Genomic DNA, 13,195 nt, shown 5'->3' on the forward strand with positions numbered 1-13,195 from the left:
CCGTGACCACACGCAAACTGCTCCACGCCAAGTCTTTCCCACGACTGTGCGTCCCTCGCACCGTACTGTCCCGGACTCCCCCCGTGTCCTGTGCCATACTGCCCAGAACTTCTCCCGCATTCATCCAGTCTTCCCGTTCGCGAGCGCTGTGACTGGCTACAGCGCTCGCACCATGTCTTCAAGCCAATGCACCCACACAAACATAATGAAATGAAATACTAGATTTACATTTAAATAACTTGAAATTAAATAAATATTCCTACAGTTGGATCATAAACACGCTCTAACACAGATTATTAAATACATAAACAAATCAAATAAATATATATCAAAGGAATAGCAAGTAAAAGTAGGCCAGTAGCCTAATGTGTGTGTGTGCTTTCTAAAACATAGTAAATATTTGACCAATTTCTTCATGAATAGTATATATCGGATATAAACAAAGACATAGATGAATAAATACACTTATAAGCATGCTGCTACCATTTTTTCCATGTAACTATGGAGTACTTATGGCCTGATGCAATCAATAGTAATCGGCCACTCATTTACTATTCAAGTTACATGCTTGTAATTTATACCAATTTAGGTTTACACTAATAGCTTTCTGCAGACATGCTGACCGACAAAATTGAATGAACCATTTAGCTTTTGGAAATTCGTTGCTGGGTGTTACATGTATAATTTATCGTCAGATGCTAAACTTTAAACTAACATAGATACTGAAAATTGATTACACCCGCACAATCATCATGCAAATAATGATAATGTATATGTTTCTTTTTGAGGTATCATGATTCATCTGGCTACTATTAATTTCCATACGAACTGTGAAATGTCTGCCATTGAGGTTTCACGAAGTCCACCATCTTTGGCACTCCCGGCATGTCTCCTTCATCGACACTGCATCACCATGGAATTCCCAGCCATGCAGTCCATGGACCCCAGCTAACATCTGGCACCACGTGGCCGCCAAATAGCCGCGGCCCACTGAGAGGCCCCAGCACGGCCATGCCAACTCCGAACTTAGAATATTTCCAGGGTGCCACAACTCGCCCATTACCTCACACACTTCATGGAGGTTTGCAGAATACAGATGTAGAAGGATAGATTGCTACTCCTCATAAAAGGTGACACATTGAGTTGCAGACAGGCACAATGGAACGACTATTACACACTGAACTATCAGCCAAAGCCTTCTTCTGAAAGAAAACACACACATTCATACATACAAGCACACTTCATGCACACATTACTGCTATCTGTGGCCATAATTCTGGCTGCAGGCAGCTGTCGTATGTGTGTTTCCTTTCTGAAGGAGGCTTTGGGCAAAATCTGAATGTGTAACAATCTTTTTGTTGTGCCTCTCTGCAGCTGAATGTGTCGTCAAATTGCAGTCTATCCTATCACGACAGAGCTATGGATGCTACACTGTCCAAGAATGACTGCTATTGTCACATAAAACTGTCAAGGTAACCATCAATATTAAATGATAAATAATCACAGGAGATGAGAATACAACCAGTAACCCACATGTAGTCAGCCAGTGATCATGTCCATTAAGCCATGGTAGATGACGCACAGTATGGAGTATTTTACCCCCTCCCCACATTAAAGTGGCCCACTGTTTTGGACTGGACTATAGTGTTGTGACAACATCCCTCCATGTAGACTTCACAACACATGGTGAAGAGGGAGAGCTAGCTTCATGTGAAACCCTGCTGTTGGGATGGAATACTGTTGTAGCAGCATGGTGCAAGACTAGTCCTCCACAGTGGCAAGCTAAGTCACCGCACGCCACGGCTTGATGCTGTGCTGCCTTGGTCCCCTACACAACTGAAAGCAGGGCATCATCATAAACAAAGCTGGACAGAGCCATTATAAATACTCATTGCTCATCTTGCAGTAGATAGTCTTCGACTACTACCGATGCTGACACATACTCCACACCAGCTGAAGATCCCATGTGGGCCAACCAGCTTTACCTACCTCCTGCCACTTCATCCAATGGCTGCCCATCTACAATCAGGTGCTAGATCTGATGATTCTGGAGCTCGACTAGAGCCAACAAGAGAGGCCACTTCCAGGGTGACTTCATCTGGTCTCCATACCTCTCCAAGGGGCCTCAGGTTTGATACAAGCACGCTATGCGCCAGTTCATCTGCAGGTGCGGCCAGTTAGACGGCCTTCGTGTACCTGCAGCCTGCCAAATGCCAGACGTCAACTCCACAAAGCAGCACACTGAGGGTGCCACCTCACTGTGTGAGGACTCATGTTCAGTGACCACTCGCTGCTGCAACCAAGCACACTGCCTTATGCTACGCTGAGGTAGACACTACTGTGTGCAGGTCAATGAATGCCATCGAGCCACTGCCTTCACTCACTGTAAAGAGTTTTACTGAATAACTAAATATAAATTTCTAACTAAGCTCTACTGATTGAACAACTGCCAATTTTCTGGTGTTATGCAACCCACTGTCCTGCACACACCATTCTGGGCTAAAAGATGGCCTTTTGGCGATTAATGGGGGGTCCACACTGACCACCCCATCACAACAGCTTCCTGGATCTGGGACTAGTCAGTGGTCTGGTCCTTCATATGGCAACTGGTAGAGCCTCACATTCTGGTCATGTTGTCACATCCTCATCATTGCAAGGTTTCAATGAACATACTTCCATCAACATGGTCTTCATGTTATTTATATCAAAAGATAATTGATCTGCACCTCATGATTATATGATAGGGCTTCATGCATAGGGCATGAATGACTTCTCCACATTTTTGTATTCTCAATGTAGGAAAATCATCCTCTGCTTCGTAAGTGATGTCCAACTAGAGATGTAAGATGCAGCACATGCTCAAGTGGTACACCAATGACAATTTTTGGAAGCACTACATTTCTCACAAGTGTAAAAATCAATACTAGATCCCCCTGAGTAGTGTCTTACAGGCTGGTGTTAGGAGTTTAAATTATTCATTGTCCTTATCCTAGGCATCATAAGGACCATGTGTGCACCAGCTGTTTACTTCTACAGTTCTGGTGAAACTATATTATGCAATTCTCTGGAGCATCATCAGGCTGAAATAGAACATATCCAGTGTAGTTTTGGCCTCTCTACCATGGAACAGGAAAACCCCTGAAGTGGACTGTTTTGCAGTACTGTATCTGAATGACATGATAGGCGGTATAGCATCCCAATATCTGTTCATCTTTGGCATACAATGAGAGCATGTTTGTTAATGTCTTAATACAAAAGTAAGACAAAAACAAAAAAGTTAACTTGTTTGACACTATTTAGCTGTAGGTGGTATGCAGTTATCCTGTGGACTGTGTTGCATCTTCTGACACTAATTTTGACTGGAATATTTTGCACCATGTAACTGAAATTTTGCAGCAGGATTTTTTATCCACCCATCCCACCTGTTGTGCCTGTGAGAGTCAGGTGTTAAATTCTGGCTAAAGAGTGGGTGTGGCAGTGTGTGGACAGCAGCACTGGTCCTCCAAGCTTTGTGGAGGCAGAGCAATTCAGTGAAAAGTAATCTCCATTTTGGAGTGCCAGTGGCAACACTGACTTTGAGCACAGCCGGAGGCTGGGGGCAGCTCCAGACAAGTTCAGGGGCAGCACCGGTCCCCATTACGGAGCATTAACCACATTAGTTGGCCCATGAGGTTGCTGTGGTCGGAGGCTAGTCTGTGGGATGATGCTGAAGCAACTACTTGAACTAGGGGTTAGTTGGCCCACGAGGTTGCTGTGGTCGGAGGCTAGTCTGTGGGATGATGCTGAAGCAACTACTTGAACTAGGGGTTAGTTGGCCCACGAGGTTGCTGTGGTCGGAGGCTAGTCTGTGGGATGATGCTGAAGCAACTACTTGAACTAGTGCCAGAGCCAAGGACTGCTGTGAATAGTGTTTGGCAAATAACAGGTTTGGCTCCGGGCCCGGATGTACATTGGCCATGTTTGTCTTAATATTCAGCATGGCTGACCGAAGAAAGACCACAGTCATCAGCTGGTGACAGTGGAGGGAGCGAGTTCATTGACGGCCAGCATGCAAGAGAGGCTGAGGAAGACAAAGTGCTGTGAAACTTAGCAGCATGATATTCCATCAGTTTCAATGCTAAACACGGGGCACGGCCAGCTGTACATGGACATTTCTGAGCAGCAGCTCACAACTGGATAGGATGAACAGTGGAGAAGTCATTTACAGTGAAACAGTGCAGGTCACAAAGTGAAGGGTGCTTTTGTGAGCTACATCTGTTAGGGGCAAGCACTGATAGTATTTGGTTGAGTAAATTAGAGTGTTGTGGTTTGTGCCACAATAAGATAAATCAGCTTATGTTTGTTGTGGTGGTGGTATCCGAGCACGGCAAGGCCTGAGATTTTTGTCAAGTGAATCACGAAATTCTAGAGCAAAGCCATGGTGTATAAGAGTGTTATATTTTATAGTGAAAATATTGTATATTAGTAAGAAGCTATTGTGTACTGTACTACATTTTTTGTCTGTTGTTGTAAGCCCTGTATTGTTTTACTTACCTTTGTGATTAGTTTAGTACAAAGTGATGGTCAATAATAGCAGAATGTACAACTTTGTTCATTGTGTTATTCAGTGTGATTCCCTTTGCCAATTTGTAAAGTTTATTACAAGGTGATACTAGTGGTCTTAGTAGGTGCCCAACCAAAGTCACTTGGGCCAAGCTAGATTCTTGATCACATGTCCATAGTCAGCATAAAAAAACAGTTAAATTTCTTAAAAAATGTACTTTAAATTTATTTCAAAAGCCAGTCCCTTTTATGACACTAATCTGCAATTTTATGATCAAATTTTGTGGTATGGTGCCAGCAAGGGGTGCAATTATGGGAAAAAAATTACAAAAAATGAAACCAGAGATGTGGAAGTAATACAAATAGACATACACTTCAGGCAAATTTTGAGGGAAGGTAATGCATCTCTGCCTTGGTTTTTGCACTTCCTTTCACTTCACAGACCACTCCCTGTCTACAAAAGTATTACATCCTACCCTTCAGGCATGCTTCTGATTGATGCTGGAATGTTCTGTTACGGAATCACCTCCCATTCTTTCAGGAGAACCTATTTTAGATCCTGTAGAGTCCATAAATAATGCTTATGAACTCTTCTCCTAAGCTGGTGACACACATACTCAGTAGGATTCAAACCAGGGCTCCAGGCAGATCTAGCCATTGCATGAATCTCCACTTCATCCAACAACTCTTGCACAGTTCTCACAACATGTGGGCATGTCATGCCATGAATTAGTGTAAAACCATCACAAATAAATGGAGAGAAAGGCCCAACATGCTCCACAAGGATCTGCTCCACATACTAATAACTTAAGGTTCCACAGAGATGAAATCTGCCCTTGCAGTCATATTGGTTCCTGCTAACACCATCAGATCCTGAAAACGCGTCTTGAATGAGGATACACAAAGGAATGACCTATTTCCAGATTTTCTCCAGACCACCTCTCTATCAGAGTGATCACAGGCCAAATGATGATTCATCGGTGAACAACGCTTGCTCCCATTCTTATTCTCCAGCTGCGATATTCCTTGCAAAACTGAGTTGAGTTGTTTGACGCTCTGTCATGAGTTCTGGTCCGGTAGCAGGTTTTCTGGATTGAAGATAGCTTCTTCCTGTCCTATCACATGGTTCTTTCACTAACATTCCCCTCTCTCATTGGTAGAGTCGATTTTGTGCTTCAACAGCAATGGTTGTGGAAAAAGAAGTTGTTAAGAAGTGGTAATTCTCACCGATGTTGCTCTTCTTGGGCCTAATCCTATTTTCCTTGCATAGCTCTTCCAGTTTCGCTGTACCTTCTTACATTCTGGAAATTGTGGAAGGCATAATTCTCAACACTTCTGGATTGCAATGTACGCTGTGACCATCCTCTGCCAAAGCAACAGTTTTTGTAGAATCTTCAGCGCTTAGCAGCATGTTTACTCCAGAAAGCTAACTATGATAATTGCAGAAATACCCTGTTAACACATGTGACAGAAAGGGGAACAATACAAGATACAATGGTAAGTGCTTTAAGAGTGGGAAAACATTACCACTTCCCATCCAGATGTGTGTGTTTCAGGTTGCACAGGAAAAATACGCTTAAGGCTACTGAAACAAACAATTTACACTTCATTGCTTACTTGCAAAGCAACAACAACACACTCCACTTAAAAATATAGGATTCAGTGCTGTGCTTTGATTAAATAGCTAATTACATATATTTTATTTTGTGTTGTGTTTTTTGTGCAAATTATGTTATTGTTTAATAAAGGGTTATTTAATATAAACACACACACTTTGACATCTACCACCAAACCCCACTACACCCAAATCCCGTGCTACAACTTTTACACAACCAGAGATGGTGGTTCATGCTTCAAAATTATGTCTTCTGCAAGAAACCTACAGATTCCCAGAGCTTCAGCAGTTGGTACAGTGAAGGTGAGAATTTAAAAGTGATGCAGCCACTGCACAGCATTATTTACTCCCATTTTTTGATTTTTGGCACCACCCAAGAAGTCAACTCCAACCTGACAAAATTGAATTGCAGCAGGAAGAACTGATGAGATTTGTTGGCACATGCTTGCTTCGTTTTCATCTCCAGTAGTGGCTTACAAGTTGTCTGACATATTGGTAGAGACCTGGTCAACAGTACTTCTGACTACCAAGAGTCTTCATACCCAAGTGCATCACAAAAATACCTAAACACTACTGGCCATAAATAAATTGAGATAATAAGCAATCATTTCTGTTGCATTGGGTAATAATTCCTTTCATATAAAGTTTTGACTATAAAACTTAAATCTCCTTTGACAGCTGTTTCTTTCTCTAACATCTCTGTTGTCTTCTGTAACACTGGATCTTCCCTCTCTTCGTGGAATACCACCAAGACTGTAATGTTACTCCAATGGATTCCACAAAAAGGCCTTCAGTATATTTGTGGTTGCATCAACTTTACAAACTACTGTTATGTCATATTCCTGAAGCTTCACTGCTCACCTTGTCAATTGGCCAAAGTGGTTCTGCCTTGATGGCCAGCATAAAGAATTTTAGTCACTTCAGTGAATGATGTGGCATATAAAAAAAATATTGACTGCTTGAACGACTGCAAGGCATTCATTCTCAGTAATACAATACTACTTCTCAGACTATGGAGAATATTGTGGAGGCATAAGCAATCACACTTCTGGTGTATACCTGGAAAGTACTAGAACTGCACATAAGAGTATCCCCTTCCCACCAGCATTAGTGTGTAGTTTCGTGTTGCCATTCTAATTGAAAAGCACCACATTTAGGCACTTCCTTCAGGATACAAAAAGATATGCTGCACTCTTCGCTCCACAAATTGTCATGCCCTTGCACCAGGTTTTTGTAGTGCCCTTGTAACTGAAGTTTTGGCATTTTAACATGAACACAGCCCAAAAACACCTCTCACATCACCAATGTACTAAGAAGTTGGAAAATCTTAAGACTTTTACTGCTTCTTCCTATGGAAGGATTCTATTTCTTTTACCTTGGTGCCCCAAGATTTTTATTTCTTGAGCTACAAAGAACATTTTCTCAGATTCAATTGAAAACCTGCATCATGAACACACTCCAGCACAACTGTCAAGTAGCTCAGATGGTCTTCAAATGTCTTTGAAAAAACAATGTCATTCAAGTAGCAAAGACATTATCCATTTCAGACAACAAAGCAGGTTGTTCATTGTGTCTTCAAAGGTGGCTCCAGTGGTGCACAGAACAAAAAACTTTACTTTGAACTTTTGGATCCTGTGTGTAGAAACAGGAACTTTCCCAAAACAATTATGCAAAAAAATGTCAAATTGGCAGGCTTATTAAATACTGCAAAATTTGCTATTTAAGTGTATGAAAAAGTTATAAATCTGATAACAGCAATTTGCCAGTATTTGCAGTTGAAACTTACTGAATGCTGAAACTGCATTGTAACCACTACTTTCCTCAAGGCCATGGCATTTTTATAAGATGGCAGAAAACTCAAAACAGTGCTCTGGCTGTAGAAAGCTTTTTACCGGAACCACAACCAGGTTCATCCCAATTTAGGCACATCCTCAGGTGATATATTATGTGTCTACAACATTATTTTATGCTGTCTTGAAACCTTGAAGCCACTTCCCTTCCTTCACATAACTGCTAAAGTAAAACCCACTAGAAGCATTTGTCAAACCAATAAAAGAGGGTGTACCATATCATCAGCTGGAGGAAATGGAGGCACAGCCATAAGGAACACTGAACTAATTAGAGCCCTACACAAGCAGCCATGAACAAAACTGGCAAAAAAAATGCCCAACCTGGCAAAAAACACTCAACTGGTTAAAAAACACCCAATTTGGTGAAAACCAAATTTTGCAAAAAATAGCACCAAAATTGGTGAAAATTAACACCAAATTTTGCCATAAAATAAAATGATTTTCTGCTATCCCTATCTATTAGGTGCTATGACATCAATGTTTATCCCAGTAAGCCTCATCAGCCTTGGCTTGTCAATAGCTGGTCATAATACCGATATTGGAGAAATACTTTGGACCCTACAAAGAGCCCAAAGTGTAATCAGTTTGTGACAATGAGCATACAATCATTTTCGTGACTTGTTAAGCTAATGACAATCGGAGCAGAAGCATCATATGAACACCTCCCTTTTTCACTTAAGGTGAATGAGGACACATACAAACTCATCAAATGTTTGGCTAGACATACCCTGCATGAGCATTGTCTGTCACAATAACACCTTTGGAAGACTGTTTTTCAGGTGTTTTATGGCTGCACGGACCTGCTGCTTGCCATCACCAAATATTTCCTAATTTCCACCTGATATTCGTCTCAGTTCTTGAGCATATTCATCTCAGTTCTTGATTATTTCCCCACTCTCAAACAACTGCTGGGCTATACCATCCCAGTAAAAAAATTGGTGGAGTCACATCATCCAACATGTTTTATTTAGTGACACGGTCAAATTATTGATGCATTTTGTAGGATCCTGGGCAGCATCCCCTATAAACACTGCGACACGAATGGATTCTGTATGAGGGGGGACTCTAAAGAAACCAAATCAAGCCAATATTTTGGTGGGCAGAGCTTTTGTAGTACCTTGTTTAGCTGCTATGAGCAGACAGAGTGAAAATTCCAGAGCCAGTAACCAAGTGTCATCACTGAAGGTGGTCAGGACTAGTTTCAGCAGAGTTTATATTGACAACAGTTTTGTGCGATTGTCGTTTTTGCAGGGGTTGATTTTCATGAACAGCATGCGGTGGTGAAACACTGCCTTTTGCTTGGAAAAGTGGAACAGAAACTATTGTTAAACAGTGTACAAGGGTGATGCTATGGAGGAAACTCAGGTGTTTGAGTGGTTTTCCCATTTTAAAAATAGTTCTTCAAAAATTAAATGATGACAGACCTCATTTTCATTGTCCCTACATGGCCCGAACACATGAAAACGTTTAAAACATTAGTACAATCATTAACAAATAATTCGAACTTTTCTTCAAAAATTCACAGTGACAAAACTTGGTGCTATGATTACAATCCTGAATCAAAGCAACAATCAAGCCAGTCGAAGACATCACATTCACCTTGCCACAAGAAATACTGTCAGGTGAAATCAAACATTGAAACAATGCCGATTTGTTTTTTTGATGAGAGAAGAGTCGTCCATTCAGAGTTTGTTCCATAGTGTTAGACTGTTAACCAGGCTCTTTGCTTGGAAGTTTTGAGAAGACTGTGCAACAGTGTGTTTTGGAAGTGGCTCGATTTGTGGCAGTCAGGTAACTAGTTTTTCCATCACGACCATTCCCCTGCTCACACAGCCCTGTATGTACAGTTCTTGAGCAAATATGGTATGACCCCTGTTCTTCTGGTGTCACAGAACATAGTAATAACTATATGTTCAATAGAAAGCTGGGATATAACTATAATAAATGTTCTACTTAAGTGCCTGCTCTCAAATTTGAAAGAACTGGCAAAAATTTAATCAAATTTGTAAAACCTGTAGGTACTACTGAATTACTTAAATATTTATTCAATGTAATATAGGCAATGTATTTTGAATTTTAACAATATATCATATAATAACTGAGCCATGAAAGTAGGCTGTCATTAATAATGATATACTGTTTCCCTAGTTATACTGAAAAATATCTTGACCTAATGGAATTAAAATTCAGAATATTTACATAAAAACAAGAAAATCAAGCTATAAAATATACTGCAGCACTTACTGTAGCTTCAGTTTACTCATATTCACATTCATAAGGCTATTTAAAAGCAAACTTTTCTCTGTGACAGTACACTTTAGCTGCTCCTTCTACTAGCTAAAAACATTAAATCTGGTTTATAAAGCTGTGTGCATTTTATAGTGAAGCTGAATCTCCAACTTTGCTAAGGCTTGTGACAAACTGCTGCTATCAAATTAATACTCTTCCAAACCTGTTCCTTTGTATTATTGCATTTTTCTGGACATATGCAATGAAATAATGTCAACAAAACAAAAAATCAGAAGTGAGAGAATTATTGCAGCAACAAGGACTGATGCTAACTTTCTCAGTTTGACGATAGCTTGGTGAAAGGCCTTTACAACAAGTACTACTCCCAAAATCCATATGAAGATCTCCAGGGCTCTTAATACACCACCCATTCTGATCAACTAATCACAAAAAAGTACCTACCCCATTACCCAAAACATCCACGGACTATAACAACTGAACTAAATACTCAATATGGCTTCAATTAACATTCATTATACCCTGAAAGAAGGAGTGTCTTGTCCAAAATTCATACTTCCATTCACAAAGGGATGTTCCAGTGTCCAAACTACAAAACATTTTGGGCACCCTGTATGTAATAAATTCTTGTTCCTAGCTCATTGACATAAGAGTCTTCTCAGTGTGAAAGACCTAGTTGCAAAACTTCTCACATACAGCAAGCGAGATATTTTTATTCTGGTCCAGTCACTACAGATTTTATCTCACCAGAACAACGGCACTGAAGACTTTAAACTCCATTGCAACAAAGCATAACTTTTTATGATGGCATACTAAACTGCCAGCAGTCTGTCCAAATCATTGGCCACCAACATTCTGGCCCATGGCAGGTCTGACCACTTAATTTAAAATCACGTTCCTCAGCACAAGATGGTCACATATTAAGTGGTTATAATTCATTCAAGTTCAGTATCACACAGAGGTCCAGTGTAGGTTGCAGTTCTCTTATGGCAGAAAAATTTGGCAGAAATTCTAATGCTTTGATGTGGAACCAATTTACACTGGAAAAAAAAAGGTTCCAATTTTGTCCACCAGGTGCAAATCTAGCACTGTGCATGCAAGAAAGATGTCTAGAAATGTTTCCATTTATAATGGATTAGGAATGGGAGGTGGTCAGAAAGGTCAAACATGTGAGGAAGGCATAATAAAATGGCCCTGAGCACCATGCGACTTAACTTCTGAGGTCATCAGTTGCCTAGAACTTAGAACTAATTAAACCTAACTAACATAAGGACATCACACACATCCATGCCCGAGGCACGATTCGAACCTGTGACTGTAGCGGTCGCTCGGTTCCAGACAGGAAGGCATAATATGGATTTCATTATTAAACATCGCTTACATAATTTGTTCAAAATGAGCACTGGAGATGCCGACAAGATGATTCACAGTGCCAGATTTGTACTGGGTGGCCAAAATTGGAACTAAATTTTTTCAGCATAAATTTTTTCTACATTAACACATTAGAGTAGCTACCAACTTTTGCTGCCTTGCAATAATTACAGCCCACAGTGGACCTCCAACCGGTACAATTGCTACTTCATAACTTATCACCTGGATTTTATTTCTGCCTGTAAAAAACTATTGTGCCCAAGTTTAACTAACATTTTTTTCCTTCTGGTATTATAATTGTGAATGTCAAAATTATTTTAAAAAACGGAGACAGAGAGCATGAATAAATAAATAAAGAAGAGTTCAGGAGGTGATCTTTAAACACTCTTCTACATCTGAAGCAATAGCACATTAAAATAATGTCTATACTACTAATTATTTTATGTTAATGTTATAAATGCATATTCTCAGTTACATGTGAATGCTAAATTTGACATACCTCTGGTATACCTGAGCCACAGGCGTAAGGGGCAAACATCCGTACCAAAGATGCAGCAAGTGCAGCAAAAATGAGAGCCCACACAATGTAGAAAAGGTAGGAAATTATATATGGGCCCACCCCTTCTCTTGACTGACTGAAAACTTCTGGCCATGTCCACCACTAAAATGAAATACATACCCATAAGAACAACAACCACCAATTCTCCAAAACATGCAGGTACAAATTAGTATCAAAGTATTTTAATGACAATAAGGCTATTAAATAGGGGTAACAGAATGAAGTAAACATAAATTATGTGATAGTGAATGAATTACATTGGGATTAGCATGCCACATAACTGCTATACAACATAAATATTTATATGCTTTGCAGATATGGCCAGATGTAGGGTATATACAAATAAAATACCGATTACTATGCTTCCTTTGATTCTGCAATTTAATTTGTGATCACTTTTTAGTGTAGCTCATCAACCCTAGATGAAATTTTCTGATTCCAAAAATATACAGCACAAATTATCTGTGTGAACTATAGAACAGCCAGCACAGGCCCTTTCAAGCAACAGGAAATACAAACTACTACTTCCCAGAATATTTATTCTTTAATGAAATGTGTCATAAATAATATATCTTTTGTGAACGGCCAGGCTAGTGTCCCTGTGTTCTTCTATCCGTCAATAGATGACAGCACTTTTGCTACTCCGGTTTACCAATTTGCCGCCTCGTTCACATCCACTACTCCCTGTTCTGCACTCATAGGCAGCACACCGCGACTGGTACATGCGGCGCTCAGGAACCACAGCACAGCGTAAGTGTCGTGACATCATTTGTATATTTCCCTACCCAGGCAGTCGTCCGTAGTACTGTTGGGTGCCACTTGCACATTAACGTAGGTTTCACAGCACCTAGCCCGACCGGCGGTTTCGAAATGTTTTTAAAAGTTTTTAAAAAAATTTTAGGGAAAAATATTTTTCATTGTTTTTTGTGTGTTATGGTGTGCGACAATTATTTCCCGTCTTTTACTATTTCCAGTACGACACCTGAGGATGGGCTTATAACAGTCCGAAAC

The 13,195-nt window shown here is 40.3% G+C and overlaps 1 protein-coding gene across 9 annotated transcripts in view; it reads right to left on the reverse strand.

Annotated features, from left to right (window-relative positions):
- Positions 1 to 13,195, reverse strand: part of LOC126481682 (H(+)/Cl(-) exchange transporter 4) — a 403,512-nt gene that overhangs the window by 12,359 nt on the left and 377,958 nt on the right. For all 9 annotated transcript variants that reach the window (XM_050105618.1, XM_050105619.1, XM_050105625.1 and 6 more), the window contains one exon: positions 12,125 to 12,286. In XM_050105618.1, coding sequence (XP_049961575.1) covers positions 12,125 to 12,286 — 162 coding nt within the window. The remainder of the gene's footprint in view (positions 1 to 12,124; positions 12,287 to 13,195) is intronic.

This window comes from Schistocerca serialis, chromosome 5 (assembly GCF_023864345.2).
Source record: "Schistocerca serialis cubense isolate TAMUIC-IGC-003099 chromosome 5, iqSchSeri2.2, whole genome shotgun sequence".
Taxonomy (NCBI): Eukaryota; Metazoa; Arthropoda; class Insecta; order Orthoptera; family Acrididae; genus Schistocerca; species Schistocerca serialis.